This window comes from Odocoileus virginianus, chromosome 4 (assembly GCF_023699985.2).
Source record: "Odocoileus virginianus isolate 20LAN1187 ecotype Illinois chromosome 4, Ovbor_1.2, whole genome shotgun sequence".
NCBI lineage: Eukaryota > Metazoa > Chordata > Mammalia > Artiodactyla > Cervidae > Odocoileus > Odocoileus virginianus.
The window spans coordinates 82,430,523-82,449,188 of NC_069677.1; the positions used below are offsets into that span (position 1 = coordinate 82,430,523).

At 56.0% G+C, this 18,666-nt stretch overlaps 1 protein-coding gene across 1 annotated transcript; it reads right to left on the bottom strand.

Moving 5' to 3' along the window:
• Nucleotides 1-996: 996 nt before the first annotated feature.
• On the bottom strand, nt 997-17,533 carry PTTG1IP (PTTG1 interacting protein). Its single transcript, XM_020875162.2, has 6 exons — nt 17,248-17,533; nt 10,577-10,629; nt 8,593-8,701; nt 5,176-5,350; nt 4,459-4,505; nt 997-2,702 (listed from the first exon to the last, which is right to left on the bottom strand). The coding sequence occupies exons 1-6, from the start codon at nt 17,345-17,347 to the stop codon at nt 2,656-2,658; spliced, it is 531 nt and encodes a 176-aa protein (XP_020730821.1). The 5' UTR covers nt 17,348-17,533; the 3' UTR covers nt 997-2,655.
• Nucleotides 17,534-18,666: the final 1,133 nt, after the last annotated feature.

Sequence of the window (18,666 nt, forward strand, 5' to 3'; positions counted from 1 at the left end):
GCCGGTTGCTGAGTTGCTGCCGATGGTGGGCAGCACACTTGGACAGTGCAGTCACGGATCGTGGAGCCCATGTTCAGGCAGCTCTGGTCAGAGGTCTTTGATGCCTAGCGGGCCCAGGGAGAGGGGCAGAAATGTGGAGTCGGGGTCACAGGGCCTGGGGCAAGCTGACCGGAGCAGCGGGGGCAGGCAGTGAGCACAGCGGCCCAGTTCTGACCCCAGACCCGCCACCACGTGCTCCAGAACCCAGGACTCTGTGTCTTGTGGCCCCTGAAGAGGCTCCTGCTCATTTTGGTGCCTGGGCCCTGGGATTCAGTCACTGAGTGGGCAGGTTCCCTGTGGGCTGGCACAAGCTGGCGGGCAGTGAGCGCCTGGAACCTTCCTGAAAGGTGGGCCAGTTTCCCCAAGCAGCCACCTAGCCAGGCCCCCACCATGGTTTCCCTTCCTGTGTCCTGAGGGGAGGCCGCAGAGCCCAGTCCCAGGTGTGAATAGGTCCAACCTCCTCCCACAGCAGCCTGGAGGGGCTGGCGGTGCCCTGCCTGCCCGTCCCGTCCAGTTGCCCTCAGCAACCCTGTGACTGAGACTAACCTCGGAGTTTGGAGCAGAGAATGTTTATTGCAGGGCTGAGCAAAGAGACACGTGGCTTGTGCTCAAAAAAACCCCCAACTAAGCAGCAACTCGGAAGATGGAGGGGCCCTCCTCACACCAGGCAGAGACCCGGGGCGGGGCGGGGGGGGGGGGGGGAGCTGGGGACGAGGGGGTGTCTGTGCTGGCCACGGTCTGCAACAGGGGAACTGCAGGTGGAATGCATGCATGGTGGGGCAGGGCCCGGGGGCCACTCAGTCCGTGGTGTGGAGCATCCCTACCAGCCTGGCATCAGGAGCAGGCTGCGCACTCGTGCCAATGGGTCCTGAAACCAGTCTTAAGACTCCAGCAGCCCTGCTGCCCTTGCTCGCCAAGCACTCACATCCACAGCCCCCAGAAATGAAACACAAGGAATGCAAGGCATAGTCAACAAAAGCATGTATTAATCAGCTGATTGAAACTGGTTAAAGATTAAGGCACTCAGACTCGTGGTTTCCTTGAGGTTACAACCTCTGGCTGCTCTTGGTGCTGCTTCAGAAGAACATGAGACGGCAGAGCCGCTCCCGGGAGGGCTCTGTGCTGTGTGGGAGGGTGGCACGTGCACCAGCAACCCCGCTCTAACAACCCATTTTATCTACAACCCGGCTTGGCTTTCAGCTCAGCAGCCTCAAGTCAAGAAAGAGTGATTTTACATTCATACTAACTACCATGTTAATACAACGTTCATTAGTCTACTACAAAGTTTATGAACAAACAGCATAAAGTAAAAATTTGCAGACTGTTATATTTAGGAATGTTTCCTAATACTTTCATTGCTATCAAATGCCCAAGAAATCAGAGAAATAAGACAAAGGATTTTGTTAAAGGTTGTTTCTGGTCTGTGAAATGTGAGGGTGGAACTGTGAGGTCAAACACAGATCCGTGCGGCTAACCAAGCATGTGTGACCCCTGGATCCGCATGAACCCCACTTATTGTGCACTTTCACCTTCCTTCTCAAAGCTCAATGTTTTCCTCATTTAAAACAATTTGCCAACTAGGACTGTTTTCAGATTTTTTTAAAGAAAGGCTGTTCACAGTGACTTTACCATCTGCTGTCCCTGCCAGGAAGCGCAAGGGCTACTGACTGCAGGCCTGCATCTTAATGTGGAAGAAAGGAACCCTAAGGGCGGCACCACACGCACCCAACCCCCCTTCGAGAAGCCGCCTCTGTGGGAGATTCCCAGGACAGGCCAAGACAGACGACGGGGAGGGAGCTCGGGTCCGTGGACAAGCGGGACAGCCGCCAGTGCCTATGTGTGGAGATCCCATCAGCGGCCCCCTCCTCTTGAGGGAGGGCCCGTGGTCACCTGCAAGCCCTGAGTGACCACCAGAGACAAAGGGAGGGTCTGACTCGGGAGCCCCCGACCCCAAGGCTGACGCTCAGTGGGGCTGAAAAGGCAGCCAGAGCCTCAGGAGGCCCTCCCACCCCCAGGACACAACAGCACCTGACCGACGACCGCCTGTCGGAGGTTTTATATTCAGATGAACACTAGAAAAATATCTTGATGTACCAGTAAAGACACAAACTTGAAAAATGACCCTATAAGTGGTCTGAACTTCGACAATAAAGCTTTTTGGGAGAATCTTTTGGGTAGGAGAATAAAATCCAATAATTAAAAAAAAAAAGGTTTATGGCTCAATGCTACTCGGTGTGGGCAAGGTCAGACTGCATCCTGGGCCCCGAGATGCAGGGGAAGCGACAGGGGTTGGGGGAGGTCCCAGGACGGACTGCACTACTCTGCTTCCTGCACGTGGGCCTCGCGGGCCCGAGTGTAGGGCCCTCTGCACTGGCTCACAGACGACCGGAGGCCTGAGGTACGCCACATCCTCCCCAGGTGGACAACAGAACAACAGAGAAGCCCTGACAGCCTTCGTGTCTCAAGTGACTAAATACAGAAACGAGAGAAGAGGAAACAGAAGCTCCCAGGCCTCGGACCGAGGCAGCTTCCTTCCCCAGGGTGGGAGGCGGACGGGCAGCAGGGTCCCTGCTGACTAGAGGCCTGGAGACTGCTCGCCGCGCCACCAAGTGCGTCTTAGTTGTTTTCGAATCTGGCATATGGGTTTTCTTCTTTAAACAAACCTGAAAACAAAACAAGCCTGATTAGAAATACACTCGGCCACAGGCAACAAGAGCCAGAAAACTGCACGTGAGGCTGTGCACGAAGGTTTCCACAGAAGCCCATATGAAAGTTTACTGAAGCCCCAAGGAAGACAGGTGTGCAAGGAGCTCAGACACTACCCTTCTGAGAACGTCACACCACTGGCGACTTTAAAACCAAAGTGAAATTTACTGGAAACAATACTTCTAAGAAAAATAGGTCCTAAGCAAAAAAGACGTGTTTGCTGATCCAGAAAGAAATATGAAAGCCACTGTGTCATCCCTCCGTGGCTGGCTAAATTATACAGAAGAAAACAAAAGCACCATACTTGAGATGCTCCATATAAATCCTGATTAATTTTCAGAATTAAGGCCACAGTTCAGTTGAACGAAACTTGTCAGTTCAACAGTAAAAGAGCTAAACACCCGAAGACCAGGAGCTGTCTGTGTGAGAAGCATACTCTCCCTCTCTCTAAACAGCTGGAGCCACTGCAAAACTCCCCTCCCCGCAGGGCTTGGGGCGTGGGGGATGACGGGGCCAGGTGCGGGCAGAGGGAGGGTGCTGTCAGGGGAAGACGGTGAGCTCAGCTGGGGAGAAACGCACAGCTGGCCTGGGGTAGGAAACTATCAAGCAGGATTGTTAAGGTCCTGTTGGGAAAAAATACCCAAACCAGCTCCTCGTGCTACTTCTAGTTTGGAGGGAAAAACAGACATAAGCTGCCTTGTGAGAAGGATGCCAAAGGAGCTGGGGTTTTGTCTGCGCTGTGTCTTGTGTGTCAGTCAGGCTCAGCCCTGACCCTGCCCCGAGTTCTTCCCATGGTCGAGGCTTTCCTTCCACAGTCCAGGCCATTCAGAGGGCTTCACACAAACGCACACAAGTTAATTCCATCAATGCAATTACAGGGCAACTGATCAGCTCCTTGAAAGGAATACAGGGAATCTCTGACTGCTCCAGAAAAGGCCTTGTGCAGGCTGGGCACAGGACCGGGGGCGGGAGGAGGGGTGGTGTGGTATGGTGTGTGTGTGTATACACACGCATGCGAGCACACACCCACCTGTCTTATTTACATTAATTGTAATCAGATGTCTGACTGCTCCAGAAAAGGCCTTGTGCAGGCTGGGCACAGGTCCAGGTATGTGTGTGTGTGTGTGTACACATGCATGCGAGCACACACCCACCTGTCTCTTACTTACATTAATTTTAATCAGATGTCAAAAAGTTCCTTTCTACAATTTCCAATTTCGGAGGAAACCAAGTGCAGAAAACACCAATGATTTTGGTGGTTTGACAATCAGCACAGAACCATCTAAACACAGGAGCAGGTTCAATGCTCATAACACCGAAGAAAACAGTTCCCACAACGGAAAACCTCGCCAAGCAAACACTGAAACAGAACACGACACAGCTCCCAGGACAAGGCCTGAGTGTGGTCACTGCCGAGAGGGTGGGAAGACAGGCCAGGAGCAACTCCAGCCTGAGGGTGGGGGACGCAGGGCCCGGCAGCTCGGACGCTCCACCACTGGAAGGTGAATCAGAGCACAGGGGAAGGGAGGCAGCACCTCATGGGTACACAGGTGCCTGGAAGGCCGATGGAGGCACAAACACCTGGGGGCACCAGTGGTCAACCACGTGCTCCCGAGAGCCACCCCCCACATGCAGAGACTGCCCGGCACTGAACGTGACTGGGAAGGCCGGGTCAGCTCCTGCAAACAGAAATGGGGAGCCCATTGTTCTTACCATATTTTTTCCTGATTTCATCATGTCTCAACTTCATCTCCGCTCTCCTAAAATAGAGAAATCAGGTTTAGCACCAAACCACGGCGTAGTTGTAACAGCTGTGCCTCACAGCCTCCGGCCTGGAGCTGGGCCGGCAGGACAGCCTGGCCGCGGCCACGCCTGCTGGCACGGGCAGGTGTCAGCAGGCACGCGAGGCTGCTCTGATGGCACATCATCCAACTCTTCCTTTTGATAAAACCAATTCCAGTGCCCCTTACTGTGATTTTAGAGAATGTTCTTTTCACATAAAAACAGATCCGCAAAGATCTTCTCTTTGGTTCTGAAGACAGTGGGGAGTACATGGGTCCTGGCCCCTAGCAGCCTCGGGCTGGCAGGTCAGCCCCCCAACCCTGGCCGCACCACGCACACTCACCAAAGGGCTCCAGGACCAGGGGCACGCGGCCACCAGAGCACTGGTCACACGAGAGGCCCAGTGAGGCCCCAGACGGACAGGAACCCTAGTTAAGTGCCTTCCTCCTGCTGAGCCTCTACTGGCTCAGGACCGGATGACCCGCTAGAGGCCATGCCGGCCCAGCCCCCACACTCAGCTTCCCGCCCTCCATGCCGCCCTGAGAAAACCCTGTGGATACTCCACGTGGGCCCGCTCTTCAGACGTGGAGGAAGCCTGGGCAGCAGGAGCGCCCCACCCTGCCGCCCCCGGATCAGGCTGGGCCTCACCGCTCCTCCTGCCGGACCCGGCGCTCCTCTCGCTCCCGGATGGCCTTCTCCTCGCTCTTGTCTGGCCGTCGGCTCCGGCTCCTCCTGCAGCAGCAGCAGAAGCAGCAGATGGCAACCCCCAGGAGCAGGGAGCCCCCGATCACTGACATGGCGATGATCAAGGCCTCAAAGTTCACTGCAGGTGCAAAGGCGCAGAGTTAGGGGCCTGAGTGCTCCCAGCAGCACCCCTCCCTGCAGGGTCTCCAGAACCAGGAGCGCCCCTCCCCCATGGGGTCTCCAGAACCAGGGACGCCCCTCCTCGTGGGGTCTCCAGAACTAGGGACGCCCCTCCCCCATGGGGTCTCCAGAACCAGGGACGCCCCTCCTCGTGGGGTCTCCAGAACTAGGAGCACCCCTCCTCGTGGGGTCTCCAGAACCAGGGATGTCCCTCCTCAAAGGGTCTCCAGAACCAGGGATGTCCCTCCTCATGGGGTCTCCAGAACCAGGGATGTCCCTCCCCAAAGGGTCTCCAGAACCAGGGATGTCCCTCCCCAAAGGGTCTCCAGAACCAGGGATGCCCCTCCTTGTGGGGTCTGCAGAACGAAGAGTGCCCCGCCCCCCCGTGGGGCCTCCAGAACCAGGAGTGCCCCTCCCCCATGGGGTCTCCAGAACCAGGAGCACCTCGCCCCCATGGGGTCTCCAGAACCAGGGCTGTGGCGGCAATGCCCCACCTTCCTCCAGCCTGTTTCTGTGACTGAGTCACCAGTTTCCATCAACTTCAAGCAACAGGTAACTTTCCTCATCACCTGATGCTGGAGAGATATTTCCAGCCTGAGAAAAGCTGACAAAACCAGGGAGACCAGCCCTGCTCTGACGACCTGAGTCAAAGGCCAGCAGGAGGCAAGTCGGCCTGTGCAGGCCAAGGGCCCGCCAGAGCCATGGCCCAGGCCAAGGGACACCCAGGGCCTGGAAAACGGCACTGCCGCCATCAGCTGACTATGGTTTCCTGTCCAGACCAAACACACTTAGGACAAGTTCCAATTCTTTCCAGCTTCTCTTGAGGGTTTACAAATTAAAAACAGCCAGCCAGTACTTTTCCACTCCATTCACACCAGAGCCTCTCACAGGACAGCCTGGCACCGTCCAGGCAGCCCAGCCCCGCCCTGTACTCCTGGATAGTGGTGGGACCCTCCCATGATAGTCTGCAGCACTGGACTTGCCTCATGGAGCTGATAACCTTCGACCCTGCCGGTTCCTTGGCTGGGGGTGGGGGAGGCAGATGCCTGCCGCCCTGGTGCCCCCACCCCAGAGCCACCTCAGGCTGCCAGGGTAACAGTGCTGGCCATGAATCTTGTGTTTTTTTCTCTCCTGACCTATCCTGAAGTGCCAGAAACACAAGAAATAGTAGTAACACAAGACCCTTGCAAGGAGGGGGTGTAACTTTTGGACTAGAGAACTCCCAAACAATCAACTTTAAAAACCGGTCAGACAGAGAGGACCCTGGCTCTAAGACACACCTTGCCCCCACAGGAGCCTTTCTCGTCAGCAGCTAGACCCGGTTATAAAGCAGAAACAGAAATCTCACCATGATGGGGAACAGGGCGTAATAGACCTGAGCAAAGAGAGACCCGGTCCTGGACAAGGGGCCAAATGGCAGACTTCACTGTTCTCCAACTAAATGTATACATTTAAGGTTGTCACAATCACAACCCCACATGATTATGCCTAGAACTGGATAAGATGCCCATCATCTCTTAGAACAGAAAGCACATGGGGCCCAGGCCTGCATGGAAGCGAGGTGTGCTGTGACCAGGTGAACCAGGAGTATCTCCAGCTGCCCGACCGCAAGGCTCCCCTGGACGAGATCCCAGCTCCCTGCCTGCCCGAGGATGAACCCAACAAGTCCATCACACTTTCTCTTGGGAATTGCGGGCATTCCACCCTCCTATTACCACAAAGACTGCCCCCCAGCACCTCACCCAGTGCGAGCCTGCGTGGAATGCAGAGTCCCCCTCCCCAAACTGCCCAGTGCAAGATGTCCTGTGTCCAGCCTCACTCACAGCCCCAGGGCTGGAACCTCACGTCACAGACAAGGACCGACTAAGGCCCCACCCTGCCCGAAGCAGCGTAGACTGGGGTGGCCACTCCTGAGAAACGTGTGGCTGATAGGCTAAACTGCTGGTGTGAGCCAGCAGTCTGGTCCTAAGGGCATGCCCAGGGAGGTAGGCATCTGCGTTCAGCCCACACAGGAGCACACAGCAGCCCACATACAGCCCGATGTCCACCAGCACACCACAGCAGTCACCCGTGGGGTCCCAGGGAGAGGAAAGTACTGGATGTGGTCTGAGTGGCATCACCTGCAGGCTCCTATGACAACCCACTGAATACACGTGTGTGTGTGTGTCCACACACATGTGCATGCATGTCTGTTTGTCCTCTACAGTACGAGTGTGTGTTCACACATGCGTACATGCATATGTGTGCATGTCCTCTAGAATACAAGTGTCTGTACACACACACACATGTGCACATGCATGCGTGTACTCTATAGAGTTCAGGCCTGGAGAGAGGGGGTGAGGGCTCAAGTGCGCACTGTGTTAGGAGCCACGCTTCCAACTGTTAAAAGCACTTTAACAGTTAAAGCCCAAGATGCCCACAGTTCCCTGGAGCCAGAGCCGTGGAACAGCTGGGAGGGAAGGTCCCGGGGAGACAGACACCAGGACGAAGCAGACGCTGGTGAGGCCCAGGGAGCCTTTCTGGGGTGAGGGTGGCCATGAGGACAGCCAGCTGCATGGACATCAACAAGCATGTCTCTACACGTGTAGATGCACGCACATACACACACACCCCCCCCCCACAGACACAAACTTCTGGGTCCCTGAGGTTTCAGTGGGTGAAATGAGAAGTGAGTTGTTCAGTTGAAGGTTGACAGATTCTGAGAGAGAAATCGTTTAGAAAAAGAGGTAACAGAGACTAAATTGCAGATGAACCCAAGACGCAAACACACAAACGGACAGTCACAACTCCCTGTGAGAGCACCGGCTCCCACAACCTGCAGCCAGGCAGGCCTCTAGAGGGCCCCGAAACTGAGCTACTAAGGAAAGGATTAATAAGCCCAGCTCATAAAAATGAGTTCCAGGTGGCAGCCTGTACCAGCCACCACCTCACATGGCCACTAGAAACCAGCCTGGGTCTCACTGAGCACGCGTCTCCCCAGAAGCACCACCACCGGGACAGGTGCTGACACCACCTGCACGGCCCTGGGATGTGGGGAGACGCCTGCAGAACCGAGGCCATGGCCCTCATACCTGGGCCACCCCTCTCTCAGACACCAGCACTCTCACAGGCCATTCCCACTTCTGGTGTCTTCATTAAACACAACCAGAATGTTCAAAACGACACTGGTTTTGCAAGACACCAAAGAAAGTGGCGACTCACCCCAGCACACGCCCCAGCGTGCAGAGCTCAGCCGGCAGAGGGAGCTGGGCGGCAGGACTTTGGTCACTGGGTAGTCCAGGCACATCTTGTTCGTGTTGCACCAAAGGCACTAGAAGAGACGATGTAGGATGTCAGGTGTCAGACAGGCCAGGGTCTGCCCTGTACTGCCCCCCCCACTGCTGTTCCCCCTCAACGCCCTCCCCAACACAGCAGCTCACCTCCACCCACCCACCAAGGCCCTCCTCACTCAACCAGGCACCCCAAGCCTCGTGGCTTCCTGCAGCACTGGCAGGAAGGCAGGCACTGTGTGCTTCCCCATGTCCTCATTGCAGGGTCCACATCCCTTGCAGGAGGGACCAAGCCAGGCAGTTGAGTGGTGTCCACCCAAGGTTATTACCCTGCAAAGACCCTAACTTGACCTCTACGACTGCTTTGAGTGGTCCATTTTAAAGACGATGCAACTCAAGAGAAGCAGAGCCAGTGAGCCTGAAGCTGGGCTGCCTGTGTCCCTGGAACACGTGGTGGGGACCTGGCTGGCACATCAGGCAGGGGCCCGGAGCCGGGCAAGTGCTGGCTTAGATGGGAGGTCTGAGCCACCTAACAAGCCCACCCAGGTTAGAACATTCTGGGTATTTTTATGCTTGAAAGTAAAGATTTCACCAAGTTGTTTTTCTTCCAGGTTTTAACAGGATGGAAAACAATGTTATTTTTCCATCCCAAGTTAGGGTGAAAGTCTGTTACCAAAAAAATGTCGCAATGAAACCTGGGGTCCCAGGACCACCGAGGCAGTGTACACTCTGGTGCCTCATGTTCAAAATGACAAATAGCAGCAAGGCCTTCTTCATTTTGGCCATTTGAGGATCCCTTCCATTTCAGTGGTTCTTTCCTGAGTTAAAAATTGAGGGGAAATCCTCCATTTTAAAACCATCAAGTTTTAAACATCTCATCTTCCATTCTTTCCCTGCAGTTTTACCGAGCGCCCCTGGAGCACACTGCAGTAAGTTCTCCTCTGGGGTAGTTCTGCCACCATCTCTCTCCCGTTTTTAGATAACGAGGTACAAGCACGTGGTGAACCACACGGGGCGCTGGCAGGCTGCAGGAGCCTATGGACCCTTCCGGCAGCTCTTGCGCTTTGAGGAGTCCCACACTGAGGCCTGGCTTTCCGCTGCACTCTTACTTTTGGTTGCCCTGGGCTTCACTGCTGGTCAGGCTTTTTCTCTAGGTGCAGCGCGTGGGCTTCTCACTGTGGTGGCTTCTCCTGTCCCAGGGCATGGGCTCCAGAGCATGGAGGGACTTAGCTGCTCCAAGGCATGTGGGATCTTCCCGGATCAGGGATCAAACCCGTGTCTCCTGCATTGAGCAGGTGGATTCTTCACCACTGAGCCACCAGGGAAGCCCTCCCCTGCCTGGGTTCAGAGTTGGAGTCAGGCCTTCAGAGGATGTGTGCACCCACTGTCATCTGGGCACCCCAACCCCAGAGATGAGAAAGAACATGGGGCACTCTGTCTCAAGGGCCCCTCAGCAGGAGAGCTGACGCTCAGCACTGGGTGAGAAGAGGGGGGCTGGGAGGACTCCAGGCACACCTGCCACGTCTCAGGGCCCATGTGTAGAACAGCCCAGCCCCTGTCCCAACAGGCCTGCAAGGTGGAATGACGCCCAGGAAGCCCTGGACACAGGTCCACAGTCACAGACTAGGGGCTAAACATGCCTCCCCACTTCCAAGCACCTGAGCTCACCCAACACCACACCTGCGGGCTCCGGGGCTCACATGCGTTCCTGGCTGTGAGCCCGTTACACGTTTGCTCTCAGGAGCTGAAGCAGCACTTTAGTAACTCGGTGGTGTGTGCAGCTCTCCTGAGATAGCTTAAATTGCCCAAGAAAAGCTTGTCACTGACTGCCCTGAACCCCACACCATGCACACGGCCCCTGGAGTCAGAGCTGGCCAGTGTGCTTCTGGATCATGCGCTGACCGTGTACCACTTACCGAGACATTTTTCAGGCACTCTTCACAGGTTCTGCTTGTGTTCTGAGAACAACCTGCAGGGAAAGAGTGAACATCACTGAGAACCCTGCAGTGTCAACACCAGGAGGGCACAGAGAGCCATGCTCAGAACCTGGAGAGGGACAGCCAGCCTTCAAGGTGCACGGCTGAGCCTCTATAAGCAGAATCCTGTGGGGACATGCCAGCAGCATGCGCGGTCCTGACCCCGGGGTCTCCCGGGAGACGGTGCCTGCTTCTTGCCTGGGCACCACTGACTAGCTTCTCAGCAGACACTCTGGAGCCAAAGGCCACAGCAGCGCCAGGCTGGGCTTGAGCCAGGCCTCAGCCCCTGGCCAGTCCCCCAGGCAGGAGGGAGAAGCCGTTTTAACCCCGTGGAGCACCCCCCACACCCCCGCCCTTCAGGCATCTTCCTGGGACAGCCACTACAGGAAGGACTCAAAGCTGAGCAGCTAACAGCTCTGGAACTCAAGCCAGTCAGGGGAGAGCTGGTGCACGAACAAAGACTCTCCAAACCACCATCAAGCAGCTGCTCTTCACCCCAGGCTGCCCTGACATGCGCACACACGAGAGGCCTGAGCACAACCCTTGGCCACCAGGAAAGGCACAGGAGGCACAGTCAGGTCCCACTTCACACCCACCAGAACTAAGGATGTGAAACCATGGCGAGGATCAGGGGCTTTCGGCGAGTCAGTAGGTGTGCAGAAGCCACTTGCAAACAAACAGATGCTCCGCCGAGACTCAGCAGTTCTACTCTCAGTCTTGTGTGTCCCAGACCCACCAGGACCCACGTGCACAGGAGGGCTGACGGCAATCTTTACAAATGGGAACAGCAGAGAGCTGAACACAGCCCAGGGGTCCAGGCACTGTGCATGCCCCTCGGCCTCCCCACAGGTCCAGAGAGCCTCCAGGCAGCTCCTCCTGCCTAGTGGGAACACGCGCCCCTCCCAGCACCACCTCCTCCTCACACGCAGTGCCTGGGGGCAGGGGACAGAGGTGACTGCAGAGTCCTGCAGTGGGACACTCTTCAGCCCCGAAGAGAAGTGCGCCCGCACACATGACTCTACAGACCATGAGGGCAGGGAGAGGCCCCCACAAAGGACAACAGCACAGGGTTCGGGACAGGTGAGACTCAACTGAGGCAGGCAGGTCAGACTGGGTGGGGCCCCCGACGGCTGGCAACACCTGTTCTGAGGCTGGAAAGAGGTCAGGGTCGCACAGGTGGAATGCACTCGACGGCACACGTAGGTTCCTGCATCTCACTGCACACAGAATGAATGGATCTAAGGAAAGAGGAACACTGAGCTCTTGATAAAGACGTGTGCATGGAGGCACGGAGGTGTCTGTAATTTCAGAATGTGACAAACCCAATGGCGGGCAGAGGAGTGCTCACCACCTGGGTCCCCCAACTCCCTGGACTTCCTGAGAGTCTCATGATAAGATGAAGGACGGGGAGCTTTAGGTCTAAGTCACAATCTCATTCATAACGTTTGCTGACCAGGACCTGTACAGTAAACTGCTACCTGAGAGGGCTGGGAGCACTTCTCTTCAATAGTGCAGCTCTTGTACATCCCATTTTTGTCACAACATACCATTCTAAGACAATCACTATTAAATAGCACCCTTCTCAGAGCCTCCAGTGAAGTGCTGTTAAGTTTGTGTTGAAGCTGATTTTAGACTACTTTTGACACATTCAGCCCAGGAGGGCAGAGGAGGCTAACAGCCCCCAAATGCCTCTCACAGCAGGGCCGAGAGGGCAGGGTTGCCACAGGGGTTCAGAGCCCCCCTACCCCCAGCCTTGGATGGCAGGAGGGGGAGCCCGCGGGGCTGCTGTAAGGACAGCTTCACCTGAAAGCTGAATTCTGACTTCTGTCCACCAAGGGGCCGAGGGTAGATGATGCTGTCCCCACTACAAGGCACTCCGTGCAGGACAACAGCTGGCCCCACAACTGGGGCAGAGATGACACCGTCACCTCGGACAGCCTGCTGCCTCTGAGAGTGGCACAAAGGCCCAGAAGCCAGCGTGGGTGGGGGGTCCTCCTTGCCAAACTGGCACGACCAAAACATCAGAGTGATGGACTCTCACCTCCTCAACGTTCATGATTTCACACTAGCATGGAATAAACAGAGAAGGACAACCAGCCAAGAGTCTCCATCACAATGGACACCAAGACCACTGAGCCATTTGTGGAGGGACAAGAGATTACATATGGTCTCAGAGCACCCCGCCACCCCATTTAACTGTACTTAGGAAGAGAAGAGGCACCCAAAGAGTGATAAACGTATTGCCGCGACGACCTATGACCACAGAACCACAGGACCAGTGGCAGAAGGTGCCTCCAAGGGTGGAGAAGGATAGTCACCCAGTGGCTGAACCCTCCCCACAGGCACTAGAATCAGATCAGAGGAAACTGATGGGACCGCAAAGAGGCCTCAGCCCAAGGACATGATGAGGGGCTGCCCCAGGGGAATGGAGTCTAAGAGACATCACAGCCAAAAGCAACACGAGTGCCCGGGGTCACTGGCCAGAGGATGCTACTGGGTGATCCGTGTGCATGGGGTGTGTGTTAAATCAAGTGTTCAGTAGCATCCTAATGGTCACCATGCAGACCTGTCACGTTCTGCTGATATCTTCCTTCTTAGGAGATACACCCTGACAAACTTAGGGCAAATGGCCACATGACAACTTGCTCTCATCAGTCTGGGTAATCCAACTTTCCTGGCGGTCCAATGGGTAGGACTTTGCACTCTCACTACAGTGGCCTGGGTTCAGTCCCTGGTCAGGGAATTACAGTCCCACAAGCCACGTTGTACCGCCAAAATAAGCCGTCCCAGGCAGATACAGACAGGAAGGCAGAGCACACGTGGCCAAGGCTGCAAGGACAGGGATTCTGGAGTTCACTGCACCATCTTTCCTTCAACTTTATCTGCAGCTCTGAACTTTCTCTAATAAAGCGCTGGACAGGGAGGCATGGTGGGGATCTATCTGCATGACACCTAACACATTCACTCTCGATTCCTTCTGAAAAACTGAAGAAAGCCTGCACTTCCTTGTCGTCAATCTTAACAGAGGCCAAGAGAGCAACAGTAATAAAGCAGAGGAATTCTTCATGGGGAATTTCCAACGTAGAAGCCTGTGTGACAACCAGTCTTACAGGTAACTAGTAGACCTGTCCAGCCCAGGGTCTCCATGTCACGGGCCAACACAAGTCAACAGAGAAGCCAAGAGGGGCAGGCCAAGGGGACTGCCTCGCCCTCCTGCTCCCAGCATGGCCTGGAACCGCCGGGCAGGTTCTCAGTGCAGAAACATCAATGTTATATAGCCCTCACAAAGTCAGCACAAAGCCCTTGAAAACCCCAGGGCGTAGTAAGGAAAACATGTTAACTATTAACATCTGATTCAGAGACCAGGTACTCTTGGTCATTCAGGGCATTTTTATCTCATCATGGAAACAGGAAATCTGAAGCCAAAAAGCCCACCCAAGATCCCAAGCTTGAAGGGGCAATGTCGCTGAAGCTGGGCTCTCCAGCTTGGACTCTGAGCCAGTGACTAGAGAACCTTAAGTCTTGTGCTCTCAGGAAAACTAAGCTAAAGAAAAAGGGTTCTCAGGACATACCAGCCATGGTACACGTGAGTTCTTTCCTACAGTTTCAGGTGAGTCTTGCTTAACCAAAGAAGGACACACACTACGTGTATGAAGAGGCATGTTTTCTAACAACAAGGAAACAATAAGCATATTTCCTGTGGAACATAACAGACCAGAGGCCTGCATTTGGCCATGCCAGTGGCAGTGGAAGGTCCCCAGAATCAGGCACTGTGGCCATGGCGCAGGGTGAAAGGACACGTGGGGCGGGGGGTGCTGGGGCTGTCACCTTCACAGGAGGAATGTGGAGGCAAGTTCATTTAGACAGAAAGTCCTGGCTGTCTTACCACCTCGGCAGAAAAGGGGGAAGGAGAGTACAGAGCAAGGCAAAGGTTCAGACCCGTGCACGCACCCATTGCCTTGTGACCTGCTTGGGAGCCCCCTTCCCCCCGTTTTTAGCAGCAGGACCGCAGTGCTGCTGGACTGAAGAGTGCTGGAGGAGCCCCACCTCCACCCCCAGCTCCTCTGGATCCCTCTGTTTAGGACAACAGATTGAGGTCCTTTCAGGGGTCGCCTTCCCTCCGGATGTAAAGATGAAACTCAGCTGGAGTCTGACCCCATACACAAATAAAGTGGGGCCCAAAGCCCACGAAACTTCTTCAATTCAATGAATCTCTCCGAAGCTCTTCAACACCTTGTGGGTTCCTAACGCCTCCCCTCCACCCAAGCGCACAGCAGAGAAGACATGGCTGGTTCTGGATTGTCGTGATGGTCTTTGAGCTCACACACCTGTCAATCTGTCTGGGCCAAGGGATGCCGAGAGAGCTGGTAAAACACCGAGAGAGCTGGTAAAACACCGTTTCTCTTTTCCTTTTTACGAAGTTTTTTTCCCTCTTCTTGGCCATGCCTCATGGCTTGCAGGATCTTAGTTCCCCGAACAGGGGTGGAACCGGGGCCCCTGGCCATGGAAGCACCAAGTCCTAACCACTTGATTGCCAGGGAATTCCCAAAACACAGTTCCAGTAGTACTGTGAAAGTGTTTCCAGAAGAGATTAGCATCTGAACGGGTGGACAGCTGAAAGCACTGGCCCTCTCCAAGGAGGTGGGCATCTCCCAATCCACTGAGGCCCTGACAGAACAAAACGGCAAGGCAGCACGAATCTGCCTTATGAGCTGAGATGTCATCTCCCCTTGCCAGTGAGCCTTTGGGCTTAGACTGCGCCGTGACTCCCTGGCTCCCTGCTGCCTGGCCTTGAGGTGTGGACTGGACCACACGCCAGCTCTCCCTGGTTGGGCAGACAGTGGCTCATGGGGCTCCTCAGCCTCACGGTCCCGTGGGCCAGTCCCTCATAACTCTACATATACCTTGCTGGTTCTGTTTCTTTCAGGTAATTTTTCCTGACTAATACACACAGCATCCTTGCAAGGAATGCAAAGTATCTTAGATGATGCAGTCACATTCCTATAGCATGACAAGCAGTAAAATCACACAGCGAGCCCAGGCTCTGTGGGAAAGGGGCACCTCAGTGCTCAGTGTGGCTAGAAAAACAGCGGCTTTCCTCCTGAAACAGAGCCTGGTTTCATTCCCAAACTGTCACAGGACCCGCCCACTCAGCTCACAGGGGTCTCTGGCGGCTTCAGAAGTCCAGGGCTAAGCCAGCATGAAAAGCAAGCAGCCAAACACACCGGGGGCGTTTCCTGACACACCCACTCTAACAATCCAAGAGCACAGGCCCTTCAGCCACCCAGGAGAGGCTCTTGGGTGATAGCAGATTTGGCTCTCATCCATCTTGTTTAGTAAAGAGCACTCCCAGGTCAATCAGACCAGCTCACAGGGCTCCTTGGACCCATGGTCACGGGAGCCAGATCTTCCTGACAACTCTTTCTCTTCAGCTACATATATCCTGTTGTGCTGAAAATTCACATTTGTGCTGAAAAGTCAATTTCAACTAAAAGTTCCCTATTCTGTGCAAATCCACTGCTGCACTGAGAGACAATGTCACAAGTGTGCACCCAAATGTGTTCAGAAGGAGACTGAAGAGACTCACGCAGCGCTGCACGCAGACACGCGCTCAACCCACACAGAGGAGAGGTGCCTTGCAGGGCTAAACAGAGTTGATGCAGCTACAGCTGACCAGAGCTGAGAAACGCCCCAGCCCCTCAGGCTGGCCCAGGAGGGTGAGGTGGCCAGCCAGAGGCTCTGTGCCCCACACTGGTGATTACCCCCCATCCCCCGCACGCCACACACAGCTCCCCCATCAAATCCTCCAAGATCCCCACCCACCTGCAGATCATCCACAGGACACTGCCCTCCAGCAGCCCCTTTTCTGGAGCTTCTGAGCTCTTAGGTCATGCACCCTCCTCACCCCTCACCCCTCTAACTGCTGTTTCCAGGTCAGGCGGCCCAGGAACTCAGCTCTTCCATCAGCCAGTCACCATGTGGGCTCAGCACCTGGCCCAGGTGGTTACTGAGAAGTGGTGGGATAAACAGGAGGACCACCCACCTGCCCAAGTAGGGAAGGTCTGCAGAGCCTAAAACCTGGGCGGCAGGGCAGGCACTGGCTGCTGACCCTGGAGCTCCTCAGAGGGGTCTACTCTGCACAGTGGGCATCGGTGGAAGGGCTGCACACAGGTCTCCTCGACCTGTTGTCGAGCAAAGCCCTCCAACACACCAGCTGTGCCCACACAAAGGCCAGGCCCCTGGACTCCAGCCGCTGACCTGCTGTGGGTCAAGCGAGCTCTAGAGCTCTGCTTCCGACCCCGGGTCCACAATCGACAGCTCTTTCCCAGGGTAGCAGGGCCATTAAAGAGGGGACAGCGCGCTCGGCCAGGCCGCCCCGCGGTCCCGGACCATCCCGAATGCTGAGCCAGGACAAAGGGCCGGTCCAGACCACGAACGGACACTCGGGTGGCTCCCGGCCGTCCCCGCAAACCGCGTGGGCCTGGAGCAGCGACCCCGGGCGGCTGCGACCCCCTGCCCTCCGCGCTCCTTGACCTCGGCCCAGCTCCCCCTGTCCTCACCTAGCCCGGTCCCCTCGACCCCTTGACCCTGTGCCCCCCGACCACCCTCACCCTGCGCGGCGGCCGCCGGGAGGAGCAGCAGGATCAGCGCAGCGCCGCCGAGTGTCAGTCCCCAGCGCGGCGTCGGCCCGCGGACTCCGCCGGACGCCATGGCGGCTGCGGGCTCGACGGTCGACGGTCGTCTCCTTCCTCGTCTGGACGCGCCCCAGCTCGGACCCAGGCCAGGCGCCTCCGCCCGGAAGAGCCGCACGCCGGAAGTGGGCGGGGCGACGGCCGAGCCACAGCGCAACAGGGGCCCCGCCCATCGCCCGCCGGCCTGCTCCCAGCTGTTGACGATAGAGCCTCACAGTGCGCGGCTCAATGCGCCTGCGCGGCGGGAAAAAAAAACGGCCGGCCGCGGAATCCGTGAGGCTCAGTGCGCCTGCGCGACAGCGAGGGCTAGTTCGGCTGGGGCGCCCCCGCGGCCTTGGCCCACAAAGGGGTGCAGCAGCTCTCCAGGAATCAGGAAGTGGCGCTGCTTCCTGGATTGGTCTCGCAGGCGGTGCAGAACCAGCGCGCTAGGCCCCCACTCCCGCCCCGACACCCAGATCCTCGCACGCCCCTCACCTCCTCGGGGCTCGGCTGCGGCTGGCCCTCTCCTGGGAGGTCTGCAGGCTGCAGCTCCGGTCCCGATGGCCTCAAGAAATGATAAAAAGTATATATTGCAAGAGTCTAGTTGCTTTCTTGTGTTTGTGTTTGAAAAAGTGCAATGTGGCTTCGGGGATGGTACAGGGAAGCCAGAGACCCATCAGCTAAGCTTCCGGGGTCCCTGACTTGTGGCTTACTGGACCAGTCTGGTAAGACCACCTCCCCTGGTAGAAGCAGTGCTGAGATCAGGAGTGGAGCTTCTGTCACTGGGTGGGGTGGGGACAGCGCGCTCCAATGAAAGTGAAAAGTCACTCAGTCGTGTCCGATTGTTTGCTACCCGATGAATTCTAGTCCATGGAATTCTCCAGGCCAGAATACCCAGCAGCTCTTCCCATCCCAGGGATTGAACCTGCGGTCTCCTGCATTGCAGGCAGATTCTTTACCAGCTGAGCTACCAGGGAAACCCAGAGTCTCTGTCATCTTTGATCCCATTCAGGATCCAACCGTAGCTTACTGGGTCCTGTCCCACCACTGTCCCACACCTACCTCAACCCTGACTATTGCTGTGAAATCTGGGGCAGGGGCTTTGTAGTCCAGCATGGAATCTAGCTGACACTGGGGAAATAGGCGGGGTGCAGACAGATGGCCTGCTACCATTTGAAGCAGGGTATATCTGTCCCCTGCCAAAGACTGAAAGGAGCCAGGGAAGGAGGGAGCGCTGAGTCCTAGCCACTAGACCACCAGGGACAGCAACCAGTGACAAGGCCCTCGCCCAGCAGCTGTGTAAAAGGAATTTCCACATAGAAACAGAAAGTAGTGAAACAAGTCTTTATTAGAAGGAAA

Bases quoted from the DNA above. Each gene is read 5' to 3' on its own strand.
- PTTG1IP (XM_020875162.2), bottom strand. From the start codon at position 17,347: ATGGCGTCCGGCGGAGTCCGCGGGCCGACGCCGCGCTGGGGACTGACA. The intron at 5,351-8,592 runs GTGAGTCGCCAC...TTGCACCTGCAG, and splicing joins ACGCTGGGGCGTGTGCTGGG to TGAACTTTGAGGCCTTGATC. The intron at 4,506-5,175 runs GTGAGGCCCAGC...TCTCTATTTTAG, and splicing joins CGGGTCCGGCAGGAGGAGCG to GAGAGCGGAGATGAAGTTGA.